Genomic DNA, 16516 nt, shown 5'->3' on the forward strand with positions numbered 1-16516 from the left:
GTCTAACACAGAGCAGCCTTCAGCATCTACCCAGAGAAATTAAAGAAATTAAAATTAAATAGTATTCATCTATTTAAAATTAATCACCAATCCTCTCTCTCCCTCATTCCCAATTACCTGCTCTTTTAGGAGCTGTTCACAGGCTTCATGAAGAGTTCCTGTCTTATTGGACACAAAAAGGTACTGCTTCTGCAGTGACTCCAGATGCTGAAGGGCACTGTTCACATCATTCAGGATAGCATCGCACTGCTCCTGAAACCCAGACAAGTAATCCCTCATCTGTCTAGAAAACAGAACCGAGAGGGGATTGGCAATAATATTTCCCCCAATGGGTAGAGTTAATAAACAATACGGTCTCAACTTTTCCAAAATCATAAATTCTGGTGGAAAATCTGACTTACTCTTTACTCAGATTTACAGTAAAAGTTAGCCCATAAACTATTCCAATGCTTAGGAAGATGAGTCACTGACACCATAAGCAATAAAAGGAATTAGCCTTAGAGCCACAGCCTGGTTTCCTGCATGAGAGTCAATAAATTATAGGCATCAACCTTCAAAGACACCAGGATATCCCAAGGCAGCAAATAAGGTTACTCCTTCAGATACTTGCCACCTCCAAAGACCACAGGATGCGAAAAGATTTGAGACTAGAAGACAATGGTCCAAACCGCAGCTCTACCAAAGTCCAAATGACACTGGTAGTTAATGTGACCAAGCCTCAAGCTGCCCATTTGTAAAACAGGAATGATAACGTTTCCTTGAAGATCTGCTACAGATAAAGTAGGATTATACATCCATAGCACGCTGCCTAGCAATAATGGCCATGACTATGTCAGGCAATGCACATCTTTAATCCCACCACTTGGGAGGCAAAGACAGGCAAATCTCTGTGAGTTTGAAGCCAGCTTGGTCTACACTGTGACTTATAAGACAACCTATCTTGAAAAAAGAAAAACAAAAAGTAATAATGGCCCTACATAAATGTTAACTGAACATCAATGCAGAACCCCATAATCTAAACCTGGAGAGAAACTATATATGGTATCATTCTTCCCCTATCAGCATATGTTAGCCATACTCACTCTACATGGCCACCCCTAAGGTCCTCCATGGATGTTTCCCTGATATACAAACACCACACTGAATTCCCATACAACTACTTGATCCAAGTTCTTTCTGCAGTTCTTTTTCTAAAATCACTTATAGCCCCAATCCTCACTCTGGCTAGTATTAAGGAAAATCTGACTGTTAAGTTTTCTTGGTAACTTGAAATGACTATGATGTATAAATCAGGATATCCAACAAATAAAGGACCCACACATACCTATATTTGGTTCCTTCATCCTGATCCATCTGAGTTTGCAGCTTTGCAAACCATGAGAAAAACTGGAAAATAAAGAGTATTATTCTATCAATCAAACTAAAACAGGTTAAGTGGAAAGTGATTACATGGTAGAGTACAAGTCAAAGGGCAGGCATTACCTAACTAACTCTTATTTCTAGGGGACAGCCACAAACAATTAGCTTTGAGTTTTAATATATACATACAAAATATCTATATACCAGGAAAAGCAAAAGATATTAAAAGCACCAGTCATTTCCGGTCAAGTAAGGAGGGGTATCAAAGACACATTTGAAGAAAATAAATATTTCTTCTTAAGAAACTAATACCTCACTCTTAGTTTTTCAAATTTAAGGAATTATCATAGGGCTTTGGGTAGGTATTAATATTAATGTTACCTAATAAGAATGGTGAGCATATGAATTTGAAAATCACATAGTGGATTAAGAATATGGACTTTGGGGAGGCTGCAGAGATGGCTCAGTGGTTAAGAGCACTGGCTGCTCTTCCAGAGGACCTGATTCAATTCCCAGCATCCCCATGATGGTTCACAACTGTCTGCGATTCTGGTTCCTGGAGACCCAATGCCTTCTGGCTTCTGAGGGTACTAGGCACATAGTGGTACACAAACATACATGCAGGCAAACAAAACATCTACTCACATAAAATAAAAATTAAAAAGAATATGGATTTGAGGCTGTTACCTGCCCCTACACCAATGTTATAGAAATCTTCCATTATTTAAAAAGAGATAAAATCTGGCATGGTCATACATGCCTGCCATACCAGCACTTAGAAAGCTGAAGCAAGAGGATCATAAGTTCAATTCTAGCCTGGGCTACATCACTAGGGAAAGGAAGAGTGGGAGGGGAAAGAGAAGAAAAACAAAACAAAACAAAAAACAGATAAGAGGGTTAATTTACATGAGAAATTTTGGGGATGATAAAAATATTTTATATTTTAGCTAGGTATGGGGACACACACCTGTAATCTCAGCTCAGCACTTGGGAAGTAGAGATTGGAAGTTAAGCTCCACAACCAGCCAGGGCTACATCATAAATATAAGTCAGGTGGTGATTTGAAAGAAAGCGGCCCCTCCAGGCTCACAGGGAGTGGCACTATTAGGAGGTATGGTCTTTCTGGAGTAGATGAAGCTTTGCTGAGGAAATGTGTCACTAGGGGGTGGGCTCTGAGATCTCTGCTCAAGCCAGGCCTAGTGGCCCACTATCTCTTCCTGCTGCCTACTGATTCAGATGTATAATTCTCAGATACCTCTCCAGCACCATGTCTACCTGCATTTCTGCCGTGCTTTCTGCCATGATGATAATGGGCTAAACCTCTGAACTGTAAGCCAACCCCAATTAAACGTTTTGCTTTATAAGAGTTGTTACAGTCATGGTTTCTCTTCACATCAATGGAAACCCTAAGACAGTCGGCCTATACTACACAAGACTCCATCTCAAAATACGAAACAAGAACAGCACAGCACTTGGGAGGCAGAGGCAGGCGGATCTCTATGATTCTAGGTCAGTCTTGTTCCAGGACAGCTAGAACTATTCCACAGAAATACCCTGTCTTGAGAAAAAAAAAACAAAACAGGTTTATATCAAGTTTATATCTTCATAGAAGTAGTTATAGCAGTACGTACACTCATCAGAACTCATCTGGCTGACACTTAAAGTGAGTAAGTTTCATCATGTATATAGATCATAACCTACATATTAGGTACTTCAAGCTGTCACAGAGATATGCAAGTGTAAATGTAATACAGAAGCTTGTGTTTTCACAGGAGACTATTTTAGTAAGAGAGACTAATCAGTAAGAGTGGAGGAAGCAAGGTGGGGAGAGAAGGGAGGGAAGGAAAGGGAGAGCACAGTGCAGTGGCATCATATCAAAGCGCCGTGCTGAAATCTGCTTGTAGACTTAAGGTAATGTGGAAGGGAAAAATGGCATTCACAGACACAGAACATGATCACCATCTGTCAAAGTGGAAGTCAAGGGTGTGCAGGCTTGTCATCTAACTTGGCTAATATTTTCTAATCATTTATTGTGTGCTTGCTATATCTGCATGTGTTATTTAATTCTCGTAAAAATCATAAAATATAAGTATATAATCATCCTTGTTTTAAAGACTCAGAAACTAAAGACCCGAAAGGTAAGTAATTTGCTGAAACTCACAATGATGGTAAGTAATGGAGCAGACAGCAGGAGCAGATGTGGGTTGGCCTAACTACAGCAGGAGCAGATGTGGGAGCAGATGTGGGTCAGTGTAACTACAGTAGAATCAGCCTAACTATACCAGGATCAGATGTAGGTCAACCTAACTCTACAACAGGAGCAGATGTAGGTCAACCCAACTCTACAATAGGAGTAGATGTGAATCAACCTACAGCAGAACACACAGGTCAGCCTAACTCCAGCAAGAGCTCTCCTTTGCTTTTCTTACTGCCTCTTTTGACTTATAGAGCATGCAATTCAGTATATCTGCTTTATGTTTCATTTGGAAATGCCTCACCTTTAACTCCTTTTTTGTCTTACAGACACAGCCTATGACTATGTAGCCCAGGACGCCCTTGAACTTGCTATATATATCCAGACTGGCCTCAAACTAGTGATCCTCCTGTCTCAGGCAGCTCTAACTCTCATCTGCAAGTACTAACCAGGCCCAACCCTTCAGAGTTCCAAGATCAAATGAGATCAGTGTGTTCAGGGTGGTACAGACATAGAGAGCTCGAACTCTCTTAACAAATCAGAAAGAATAAACAGGGAAGCATCTATAGAAACTGTTACACATTAAGGTTTGTAATTAGCTGTAAGGAAATAGCAAAATGCAGGCTAAATTACTAATTTTCATCTAAAGAAAGCATTTAGGATTTTAAGAGAATTACAGCAACAAAGTAGAGAAAGATGTTTATATGTGCATCTAAATGTATGCATTTTTATAAAGATTTATTCTTTATCTTTTTAAAAATCATTTTATCTGTGTGAGATTTTGCTGTGTGTATGTCTATGTACTATGTGTATGCCTGGTGCCCATGGATGTCAAAAAGAGAGCTTCAGATCCTCTGGAAATGTGAGAAGCTGGATGGTGATGACACACACCTTTAATCCCAGCACTCGGGAGGCAAGGGCAGGCAGACCTCTGTGAGTTCAAGGCCAGCCAGAGCAAATTCCAGGACAGTCAGGGCTACACTGAGAAACCCTGTCTCAAAAAACCGACCAACCAACCAAACAAATAAACAAACAGCTCTTAGAAACCCAATGTGGGTGCCAGCTGGTACTTTTAACCACTAAGCCATCTCTCCAGCCCTGTTAGTTACTCTATTACTTTTTATCATATTTTTATCTTATTGCCAATATAATTAGACAATGCAGTGGTCTGAATAAGAATACCCCCCCAGACTCAAAAATTTGGTCACCAAGGGGGTAGGGGACCAGGAACTACAATCAACCTCTCTAGAGCTCTAGAATGCCAATGCTTGTGCTGTGACAGACATTTTTACTAAGACATCTAGAATAATCCAATGTCCCTAGAAAAGATGGTACAATTTACCTGCTGTGCAGTCTCAATTCTTTCCTCTTTCATTTCTAAGGAAGCGAAGCCCTTCAAGAGGATGTCTTCTGTAGATTCGGGCACCACAGCAGTCAGTTCAATGGGCAGTGACTGGGATGCTAAGCTGCAGATGTCTTCAATTGGGAGCTTGAGAAAAAAAAAACCACAAGACATTTAACTTGAAAAGTTTCCTAAATCAACTCAATTGTTTCTGTCTTGTTTTCAAAGAGAAAGGAATATTTCCTTGAAATCCTCTGAGATCAGGAGATGCCACACAATCCTAAGAATCTCCACTAGCCCTCTTTGGGATAGACGCCACTCTCAAGATGTAAACAGGACACCAGTGTCGCTCAGTAGCAAGGTCTGACTGTTGAGTCAGCATCTAACAGGGGAGTGAGCCTATATAGAACCACCTGAACCTGTTTAAACCACCATTCGACAGAACGAGACCTGTGTGCTGCTGCAAATAGTGTGTTCTCTGCAGGAGCCAACACAAAGGGCCTGACCAACCAACAAAATTAACAAATCATACTCCTTAAACAACAAACTGCCTCCTCCTACCACCTCGCCTACACTGACACACTGTGAGATTCAATGATAGACAAGAGACTCGGAAGAATCTCAGCGTTTCATTGGTTCCAGAGGAGCCCAGGGACAAGGCCTCCCTGTAACACCAACACAGCACTCTCTGTCCCCACCACTGATACTTGAGCTCTGTATTAATTCACCTGAAGTCACTTATTAGACAAGCTGTTTTTAGAATTAAAAGAAACTGGAAGCCGGTGGTAGGGAAAGCAACAGGGCCCACTGTTAGGTTCAATCCTACCTTTCAGTCCTCAGCTCATGGCATTTAAAGTCTCCCAACATAAGACATGACACAAAGCCTTAGGAAATTGCTTTCTCTCTAAATGCAGACATTCCATCTGAAGACAGGGTTTTTTTTTTAAGTTGAAATAAGCTCAATGCACAAATATCCCACTAGTAATCTAGAAACAAGGTTACATCTGTGCTCACACGGGGCTACACTTCACAGTAAACACTAAAGTGAGGCCTGGTTGAAAGCCTCTTGCTAGTGTACAAGCTGGTTGGCACCAGGGAAACTCATGATTCTATCCCTCCACTTCTCCTCTTACACACACAGATCCAGTAGCCACACCACGACTACCGTGAGGATCAGAGAAGAAAGCACTGGCTTCTCCAAGTAACTGCAAACAACAGCCAACAATAGCGAACACGATCAGGAGGGTCCTTGTACACAAATGAGTCAGACCCAGAGCCAGGAGGGGCCCAGCCAGATGCAAATATCTTACTTATCAGGACATCACAATGCATATAAACTCTTCCTGTAAGTAGTACACCCTGATGTAAAAGTGCTATGGCCCAGCAAGGATTAAGGTTCTCAAACTCAGGGAAATCTATCCTGAGGCTAAAGTGTCACCAGCAACTGTGTGCTGCCATTAAGGGTTCTGAAGACAGAACTGTAACTGAGATAAATAGCATCTACACCTGCACTGTGGAAACACCCAATTAACCAAGGCGTCATCACACACACACACACACACACACACACACACACCGAGACAATGCTGCATGTAGAACACTTAACATAAGACCTGCAACATAGTAAATATTCAATAAAATTGAACTAATGGCATTAGAAGTACTTTTTTATATTTCCTATTAATAGCAATCATAGTTCTTTATTACTCTTATTTAGGAGCTGAGACAGAATAAATGTATTGATCTGAATCTACACTGCTCTTGAGAACAGAATAGTAACTAAGTGTCTTCGCAGTACTGTGTTAGTAGTGAAGTTAGTTCTGCAACAAGAGATCACAGTTAAGGTAGGTAAGAGGTAAAGGGGAAGCAGTTACGTAAGTAGTAGCAGGTCAGTAAGATGTAAAGGGAAGATGCAATGCTGGGACAAACATCCCAGCAAACATGCAGGCCTATACCTGGATAAAGAGACCGAAATCCATGTTGCTTGCACACAAACATGCAAAAGCCAAATAATTCACAAAAGCTAAGTATTCTTTTTTAATTATTATATTTACTTAGCATTTGTGTGTGACCTCATGTGGAGGTCAGAGGACAACTTAAGTCAGTTCTCTCCTTCCACCGTATAGGTACAGAGACTGAACTCAGGTTCAATCAACTTGACCAAAAAGACTTTTACACACAAAACCATCTTGTCAGCAAGGATTAAATATTCTCAAATACATCATAGCTCAGGCTCCAGGATAACCATGCAAACTAAATCCAGGGGGAAAGGTTGAAGAGATGGCTCAGTGGTTACAAGCACTTGTTGGTCTTGCAGAAGACCTGGGTTCAATTCCCATTACCCACAAGGTGGTATACAACCTTCCATAACTCCAGTTCCAGGGGACCTGGTATCCTCTCTGGCCTCCGTGGGCACTGTGCACATAGTACACAGTATACATGCAGACAAAGCACTCACACACATAAAATAAAATAAACCAAACTGGAGAAAGATGGATATTTCAGTGATAGTCAAATATTGACTCCCTTGTGGGAGACCAAGGGGAAAGGGAATGACAAGTACCATGCAAATGGCTAAAAAGAATTCTAGAATTAATTTGTCACCAACCACTAAGAACTAGAAGGTAGGTGAAAGCATCTGGAAGCCAATGACTTACGAAGAAGCCACACCTACTCACACAAACTCCACTAGAGAGCCGTGGGCAAGTACATGAACAAGGTGGTACCGACCTAGTTACTACTTCATAAAAGAAAGGGCACAAAGCCCGCCTAGCCCTTTCTCCCCAAAAAACAAAAGCCTTAGGCCACTGGATGGGGTAAGGGGCAGCAACGTCTGTCAGCTACGACACACAACACTCCATTATAGCAGGAAAAAGGGGAAAGAAAAAACTTCCATTCTGGACAACAGACAAGAAACCATACAGGACCCAGGACATCAGGGGAGTCTCCTGCAGCTAAGAGAAGCATACTCAACAGCACAGTCCCACCTCCAAGGCCCAGGGACAAAGGACCTGCCTAAGACTGAGGCTGGACCCAGACCGCAGAAAACTCTCAACTATTCAAACTATCAAAATTCTAATATTTATATCTTGTTTGGTTGCTAAGTCTTTACATTGATACTTTTAAGTGTACCATGCATTAATTTCTGTCATTTCAAATGGACCCAAGGAGTCATACACATGTGTTCAGTTTAAACTAAAAATGTTATTTTCTAAATTACTTTACCAGATAAAACTCTAGATCTATGAGAAGCTACTCAGGATAATCCAGACACATTCTATAATCTAATCATAAATAAATAGGTCATATTTATCCAAGAGCAATCAATTTGATTACTTCAAGCACAAATACTAATTAATTTTCAGTCATAAGACCTTTAATTATGGGTCTGGAGAAATGGCTCAGCAGTTAAGAATAGCAGTTCAGTTCCCAGCACCCATGCCAGGTGGTATACACCCAGGAAGCGTACAGATTCAGATCAATAAATTTAACTCCAGTTCCAGGAACTCCAACACCATTAGCTAGCCTCCATGAGCAGATACTCTCATGCACAAACCCACATGAACACACGTATGTATATATAATTAAAATATACAGTCAGGCATCGGTGCTGGCAATTGCCTTTAATTCCAGCATTTGGGAGGCAGAGGCAGATGGATCTTGAGTTCAATGTCAGCCTGGTTACTGAGTGAGCTCCAGGACAGTCAGTGCTACTAAGAGAAACCTGTCTCTGAAGACAAAACAATAATAATAATATCTAAAAATATCTTTAAAAATTTTTAAAACTTTAAGTACAAAAAGCGGGAAAGTCCTTGTCCCTTTACTCTTTGTTATTTTGTTGTTGTTGTTGTTGTTTGTTTGTTTGTTTGTTTGTTTTTCAAGACAGGGTTTCTCTGTAGTTTTGGAGTCTGTCCTGGAACTAGCTCTTGTAGACCAGGCTGACCTCGAATTCACAGAGATCTGCCTGCCTCTGCCTCCTAAGTGCTGGGATTAGTGTGCGCCACCACTGCCTGGCCCCTTTACTCTTACTTATAAGAAAGAAACTATTTTTTCTCAAACTAAGTAGGAAAGAAATTACAATACAACCACTTTAAAGAAATAATAATTTTAAAGAGAAATATTTTAAAGAATACTTAAAGAAAACTTCCTTAAAAGTAATTTTAAATAATAATTTTAGCAACTTGCTTTTAACAGCATAAGAGAAAAACTTATGTCCTGCTAGGCTCTTTTCACAAACAGCAGAACTAGAGTGCCAAGTCAAAGGGGGTGTGGCGGTGTCCCCAGCATGCTGCTTCTGACTCCTCAGAGTGAGCTGACTTAAGAAGGGCTCCCTCACTCACTGCCCTGGCTTCGGGAGAGCAGACACACCACCAGACAGACAAGAGCACAGAAGTTGCTGGCCATGTTGGAAAGCTACTGTAGGGCCTGCACAAATGGGCATGGGCATACTAACCAGAAGTTACAATAAAACACCCAGCACTGCTTCACCAGCTGAGCCAATCCAGGAAAAGACAAATGTCCTTTCCTCTCCTCAGCCTCATTTCTTAGAAAAGTCTGGACTGCAGAAAACGACTCTTAGAATCAATGCATTGCAACTGAACGGACAATCCTTTCTCTACTGAGAGCATATCACTGGAGGCTCAGAGCCTTCCAGGGACCAAACACTTTCTTCCTATCTTCAGTCTTAGTGACGCCTAAACTGGCTCAAGATTCTAATCTATGCTTTTAAAACATTCAGTGTTTGAAAGAGATCACATGAATAATGTAAAATTAGCCAGGAGCTTGCCATGCCCCGCTTCTGCACATGATTGCCTTCCATTTTCACAACTCCCCATAAGACAAGTGTCTATTTTATAACAGAGAAAACAGAAGCATTCAGAAGTTAATTATCATGACCGAAGTCACACACCTACAAGAACACAACAGTTATGGCAGTAAATTACAGACAAATTTCAAGATAAATTAATTTAGCACTTCAACAAATACTTAGCAAAAAGAAAAAGATTCTCACTGGTTTAAGAAAATTTGCCTCAATGACAAGAAACCACTCTAACTGCAAATTCTTTTATCTAATGCAATACACATACAAATATCTCCTTTTTAAAAAAATGCAACTTTCTAAGGTAAGGAATTTTATTACATACTTTTCACTTTGTATGTGTGTGTTTTGCCTGTTTGTATGTATTTGCACATGCATGTTTAGTGCCCAGAGGTCAGAAGAGAGAACTGGAGTTACAGGAATGCTGTGAACCACTATAGAAGTGCTAGGAATTGAACCTGTGTCCTCTGCAAGAGCACCAAGTGCTTTTAACTGCTGGGCCACCTCTCCAGTCCCAGGAGTGCTTTTTTATAGGTGAGAAGGCTGCTTTCTAAAGATACTAACATCTTTATGATGTTTACTGAGCATTAGCTGAACACCAACTAGACCACTAAATAACAGAAGTTTATGGAAATATGCCAGTTAGACAAATTAAAACAGATGCATTTTTTTTCAACAACGAGGTTATCCCATCAGACAGAGAATACTTTAGTATGGGGAAACAAAAGCAATGAAGACATGCTCCTCCAAGATCCCAAAGTCAGTGTAAACAGACTCTTTCTAAAACTGAGACCCTCCTTGAATACTTGGACTTGCTAAGTGCATCCTCTCGCCATGATCTTAGGCTGCTCTTTCCAATGCTAGAACGGTACTGACAGCCTTTCCCAGGCTGGCTTCATGTTTCCATGTCAGTTCTCACGCTAGGTGGTCATTTCCTTTAAAGGGCCTCCTCTTCACTTTTACAGCTGCCCTTACTTTAGGCCTCCCATAAAAGGGCATACCCTAACCCGTTCTGGTTCCACCATCCTATTTTATTTTCCTGATATAATGAATGGATCACCATCTGAACCTTCTTGGTTTGTTAGTCTGAATTTTTTTTCTCTTATGATAGGCTCATGATCTCCATAATTATGTCAACTCCCCAAGGCTGGAAATTTCACCTTACCTACTTTGTTTCTATCCATAATTCCTACCACAGTGGGGACGCATGTGGCAAAATGAGTTAAATGACAACATGAGATCATAAGTATTGATGCATACATAAGAATGGTGCAGAACAATAACATTCCCATTTACTTCCAACCCTCTCCGTATTAAATAAGGATGAAACTTAGTTTTCATAACCCATGGCAATAACAATGAAGTTTCTTGTCCTGTACATCTCACTCCCTGATTCTGTGACGTCTAGACACACAGCTTCAATAAGGGGACACACGGATTATAAACAGACTGGGAAATACATAAACCAGTTTCTGGGCTGAGGATATAAGCCTGTGATACAGTGCTTAGCCAGCAATGGTAAGATCCTCGGTTTAATCCCCAGCAACACACACACACCACACCTACCTATAATCCAGGGCATAAAACACAGCCAGGTCAAAGAACTTTCCACTGGCTCCCTCGTTTACTCAGATCTATTTCCTGCAAGACATCCTGGAGGCGGGCAGGTAAACGCACCTATGAACACCAATTTTTCCGGCACAGCACACAAAGGTGCCGAGACCATTTCTACCTCACACCTCTATACAGTGTGAGGGCAAAGGCGAAAATGCCAAATTCAGTCTGCGTTTGGACAGAATTCCCAATTGAATGGAAAGTAACGCCTCCAGCATCAAAAACAACCACCACTGTTAATAAAATAACCCCAAATCTAAGCATCGAAACAAGAAGAGCCTGTCGATTATCTAAACAATTCGCAAAAACTACTCTTACCGTTATTAACTATACAGAATCCCACAAACGGTACCACGCACACTGCCCCAGTGGTAAGTGAATTAAAATGTTGACACTAAAACCCAAAAGTACTACTTAACAACCGAGTCAACTTGCAAAAAGAATTGATTTTTATTGCTTTGCTATAGGTTAAATAAATCTCATTTCCCATTACCTACACCAAGAGTTCACGGCTTGGTGCGTGATGAATGAAGCTGTCACTCAGAGCCAATTCTGATTCCCTCTAAGTGTCCCTTCGCCCCCGGGAACCAGATGACTCCAGACGCAGTAATACAGACTAGCTGGATTCCAGAGCACAGCACCTCAGGCTCATGGGAAGCGGGGTTACCCTGACACTGGAAGATCTGGAGCAAGACGCTCGGGGCAAGCAAGGCTCAGGCCAACCGTCCCACGCCTCGGCGAGGGAAGGCGATGCCCTCGCGTGGACGTCCTGGTAGGGCCAGCCGGGGTGGCCGGCTGACATCAGGGGACACGTAGGCCCCTCCCGCAGAATCCGCCACGGTGGCTTGGGAGGACAGGTCAGATCCCCGCACGGGGCGGCCGGCCGGGTGCCGCCCTCGCCTCACTCACCTCGGCGGGCACCGGCAGGTTCTCCACCGCCGCCTTCAGCTCCAGCACCGAGTCCGTCTGCCTGTCTGTCAGCGGCGCCACCGAGTCGGGTCTCCAATCCCAGAGGGACAGCTTCTCGCGGGCGTCCCGCTCGGCCGCCGACTCCGGCAGCAGCAGCAGCGCCGCCTCCGCCATCCCCGCCGCCCTGGGCGCCTCAGCAGCACAGAACCGGACCCCGACAGGCAGAACCGGGCACTTCCGGGAGGACCGAGGCTTCCAGCGCCGCAGCGGCGGCGGGGCGGACCCGAGCGCCCTGACCCCGGAAATGCTTCCCCGGCGTGGGGGCGGGACCGAGGCCAGGGCAGACGTGGCTTTCGACCGAGTGTAAACATTTCCGGTTGGAATGTGCCTGAAGCTAGGGGCAAAAGACTGGCGTGGGTGGAAATTGATTTGCCCCTACCGGAAGTTGATTCCTCAACATCAATAACTTTATTGTTTTGTGTTGTTGAGAGTTTTTGGTTTTTTTGTTTTGTTTTTTTTTTTGCCTCGTGTGGTAAGTCACCCAACAGATGGGAGAATTGATGAACTTCAAAGATCTACCGCTTCTTGGCCGTCAGATGGGTAGTGGGTGATTTCCATGTTGACATAGCAACCAAGAGCACAAATTTTTCGAATATGCAACTTCCCTTTTAGAAAACTAGTTGTGGAGACACAAATTCAAAAACATACATATTAGGCTTCATTAATAGTATCGAACAACGAAAAAAAAATCCTAAACAGTCAACATTGAAGAACTGGATCAATAACTGACGATCCGAAGATAAACTGGGAAAAATCTGCCGTTTAAATCCTAATAAACATTGGGGCAGCTAAACAAATATTATTGGATCAAATCTACATAATTGAATAAACACACTTCATCAGTATATAACCTGAGTATATACTAATATAAACAAAATTGGGCAAATAAATGAAAAAGGGACACTTTCTAAATTACCAAAGAATTTTTTTTAAAAAAATAGAAAAATTAGGAAAATACAAAGTCATCATTAGGACATCACAGTAATAATTGTAGCAGTTAAGATAATAGGGTGGACACTAAGAGGAGCTGACAGGAGTTCCAGAAGAAAATGGCAATTAGCATAGTTAGATAATCTCTCCAAGGTATTTACCAATAAAAAAGAGGAAGTCGGGCATGGTGATACACACCTGAAAGCTCAGTATCTGGAAGACTGAGGCAGGAGGATTGCAACATGTTCAAGGACAACCTGGGCTAATAGGAAGACCTAGTCTTCAAAAAAGTGGGGAAGGGAGTTGGGGAAATAATGGCTTACAGTAGCAGACACCATTTTAACCATGTGATCTAACTCAACATCATTTTCATGAAATTCCTGGATGGATGAATGTCCTTCTGTGACAGTCTTACCTAAAATACAAACCTAATTCTTGTTGTGGAATATTACATTAACTATGTAAAGATATGTTACGTTTGTTTAAGTTGCATTTGTTTAACTATGTAAAGATTATGTTATATTAGTTTATGCTGCATTTGTTTAATGACATAAAGATGTGTTGCGCTGCCTGCCTAAGGCGCCTGATTGGTCTAATAAAAAAAAATCTGAATGGTCAATAACTAGGCAGTAGAGGGGGCTTGCAGGACGAGAGAAAAGTATGAGGAGGAATTTAGGCTGGAGAAAAGAAGAGAAAGAGGAGAGAGAACAAGGGAGATGCTCAGAGCTAATCAGTCAGGAGCTGCCAGCCAGACAACAAGTAGGACATACTGAATGAAAAAAAGGTAAAAGCCCTGAGGTAAAACACAGATGAAGAGAAACAGGTGAAGTTATTAGAGTAAGTGGGACAAGCAGAAGATAAGGCCAAGCATTCATAACTAATAAGAAGTCTCCATGTCATGATTTGGGAGCTAGTTGGTGTCCCAAAAGAAAATGCCTGGTACAAATTCTAGACCTAGAAAAAAACACATCACAAATGGACAGACATCCTACTAAACACTGAGAAGAGCTCATCAAAAGTGTCAAGATCAACATTGGAACGATGGCTCAGGCTAAGAGAGCTCGCTGCTCTTTAGAAGACTCCAGTCCTCAGTCCCACATTGTACAGCTCACGACCACCTGTAATTCTAATTACATGAGATCCAACTCCCTCTTTTAGCCGCTCTAGATACCCACATACACACTGTAGTAGGGGACAGTTTGTTTATTCCCGCCTGCTCAGCCCCGAAATAACCACAGAGAAAACTGTATTAATTAAATCACTGCTTGGCTTATTAGCTTCTTATTGGCTACCTCTTACATCTTAATTTAACCCATTTCTGTTAATCTGTGCATTGCCATGTGGCTGTGGTTTACCAGCAAGGTTTCTGCATGTCTGTTCCCAGTGGTAGCTACATGGCATCTCACTGACTCTGTCTTCTTTCTCCCAACATTCAGTTTAGTTTTCTCCACCAAGATAAGTTCTACATTGCTATAGGCCAAAGCAGTTTCTTTATTCATTAACCAATAAAAGCAACACATAGACAGAAGGACCTCCCATGCCATTTCCCCTTTTCTGTTTAGATAAAAAGGAAGGTTTTAACTTTTAACCTTAACATTGTAAAATTACATATAACATTGACTCTTATAGATGATTATCTATTAACCTATATTTCTTAATTATACATTACATTTTAAAATGAGCAGCATAAACACAATACCTTAATCTAGAGCAGAAATATACACATAATAAAATTAATCTTAACTTTGTATCAATAAACCAAGACCCATACCAATGCAAATCTCTATAGCATATCCCCTTTTAAATGTAAACAAACATTTATAAACAATCATTTAGGGAATTTGGGCATAGTTCCCTCCAAACTGCTTCCTGCTTTTTGTTGGGCAAAGTATTTTGGGGGGCGTTTGTGATGATATTTTAGGGGGTCTTGGTCCATCAAACCACATTAGTCTGAAAGCAATCCACAGGTTCTCATCTTCTGTGGAAACAAAAGCAGAACCTCTTTTCCAAAGCAACATATCCTTAGACTCAAATTCTGAAGTCAAGATACCTTTATTTTGGTTTAACTTAGAGGTCCATACAGTGAAATGTCTCTCATTACATAGCTCCTTAACAGTCAAAAATTCAAAGAAAACACAGTGCTGTGGGGCAATGGTCTTGTACCCTGTCACTTACATTGTATTGCTTTAATAAAATGCTGATTGACCAGTAGCCAGGCAGGAAGTATAGGAGGGGAAACCAGGTAGGAAGTATAGGTGGGGCAATGAGAAGAGAATTCTGGGAAGAGGAAAGATGCAGTCTTTAGTTGTCACACAGAGGAAGAAAAATGAGGATACCTTGCTGATAAAAGGTATCAAGCCACGTGGCTAATACAGACAATAATTATGGGCTAATGTAAGTTAATATGAGCTAATAAGAGTTAATAAGAAGCCTGAGCTAATGGGCCAATCAGTTTATAATTAATATAGACTTCTGTGTGTTTCTTTTGGGACTAAACGGCTATGGGACCTGGTGGGACATAAACTTTTGTCAATAACACATGTCATACATAAATAAAAATTTGAAGTAAAAAATCAATCTAAAGAGTTACAAAGTAGGGCTGGAGAGATGGCTCAGTGGTTAAGAGCATTGCCTGCTCTTCCGAAGGTCCTGAGTTCAATTCCCAGCAACCACATGGTGGCTCACAACCATCTGTAATGAGGTCTGGTGCCCTCTTCTGGCCTTCAGGCATACACGCAGAAAGAATATTGTATACATAATAAATAAATAAATAAATAAATAAATAAATAAATGAGTTACAAAGTAATTTAAAAAAAAAAAGGATGGCTGAGGAGCTATGACATATCAGAGACTAACGAGCCAAGACATTTCAGTGCAACACGGTGTCCTGGACTGATTCCTGGAACAGAAAAGGGATAACTGTGGTTAAACTATAGAACAAAATATGGTTCTATTTAAATAAAATGATTGTGATATAGTTAAGAAAAATGCAATTGCATACAATCCTATTGACCAAAGAAAATACTCCAAAGCATCAGTGGACCATGATGTTACAGCCATGAGGGGGAGGGTAAGAACCTGAGGCTTTCTCTATTGTCACAGGTTGTAAGGGAGAGAACAAATATGTAAAGTCATCGAAACAATGCAATCTTGGCATGTGCCTCCACCAGAGGCTCTAAATCCTTGGTCAATGTGTCGTTTCCCCTGCTGACAGTTTAATGGGGCCAAATGTGTACTAGAGCTGCTACCATCCTGTAGAGAGCCGTCCGGAGAAATAGCCATTACAAGA

At 41.4% G+C, this 16516-nt stretch overlaps 1 protein-coding gene across 1 annotated transcript in view; it reads right to left on the reverse strand.

The window, feature by feature from the left end:
- The window catches only part of Cog3 (component of oligomeric golgi complex 3), a 52703-nt gene extending 40179 nt beyond the window's left edge, over nt 1–12524 (reverse strand). The window contains exons 1-4 of the mRNA XM_048421786.3: nt 12238–12524; nt 4896–5042; nt 1325–1386; nt 118–283 (exon numbers count right to left, since the gene is read on the reverse strand). Coding sequence (XP_048277743.1) covers nt 118–283; nt 1325–1386; nt 4896–5042; nt 12238–12411 — 549 coding nt within the window. The 5' untranslated portion in view covers nt 12412–12524. The remainder of the gene's footprint in view (nt 1–117; nt 284–1324; nt 1387–4895; nt 5043–12237) is intronic.
- Nucleotides 12525–16516: the final 3992 nt, after the last annotated feature.

Source organism: Myodes glareolus, chromosome 12 (genome assembly GCF_982192425.1).
Source record: "Myodes glareolus chromosome 12, mMyoGla1.1, whole genome shotgun sequence".
NCBI lineage: Eukaryota > Metazoa > Chordata > Mammalia > Rodentia > Cricetidae > Myodes > Myodes glareolus.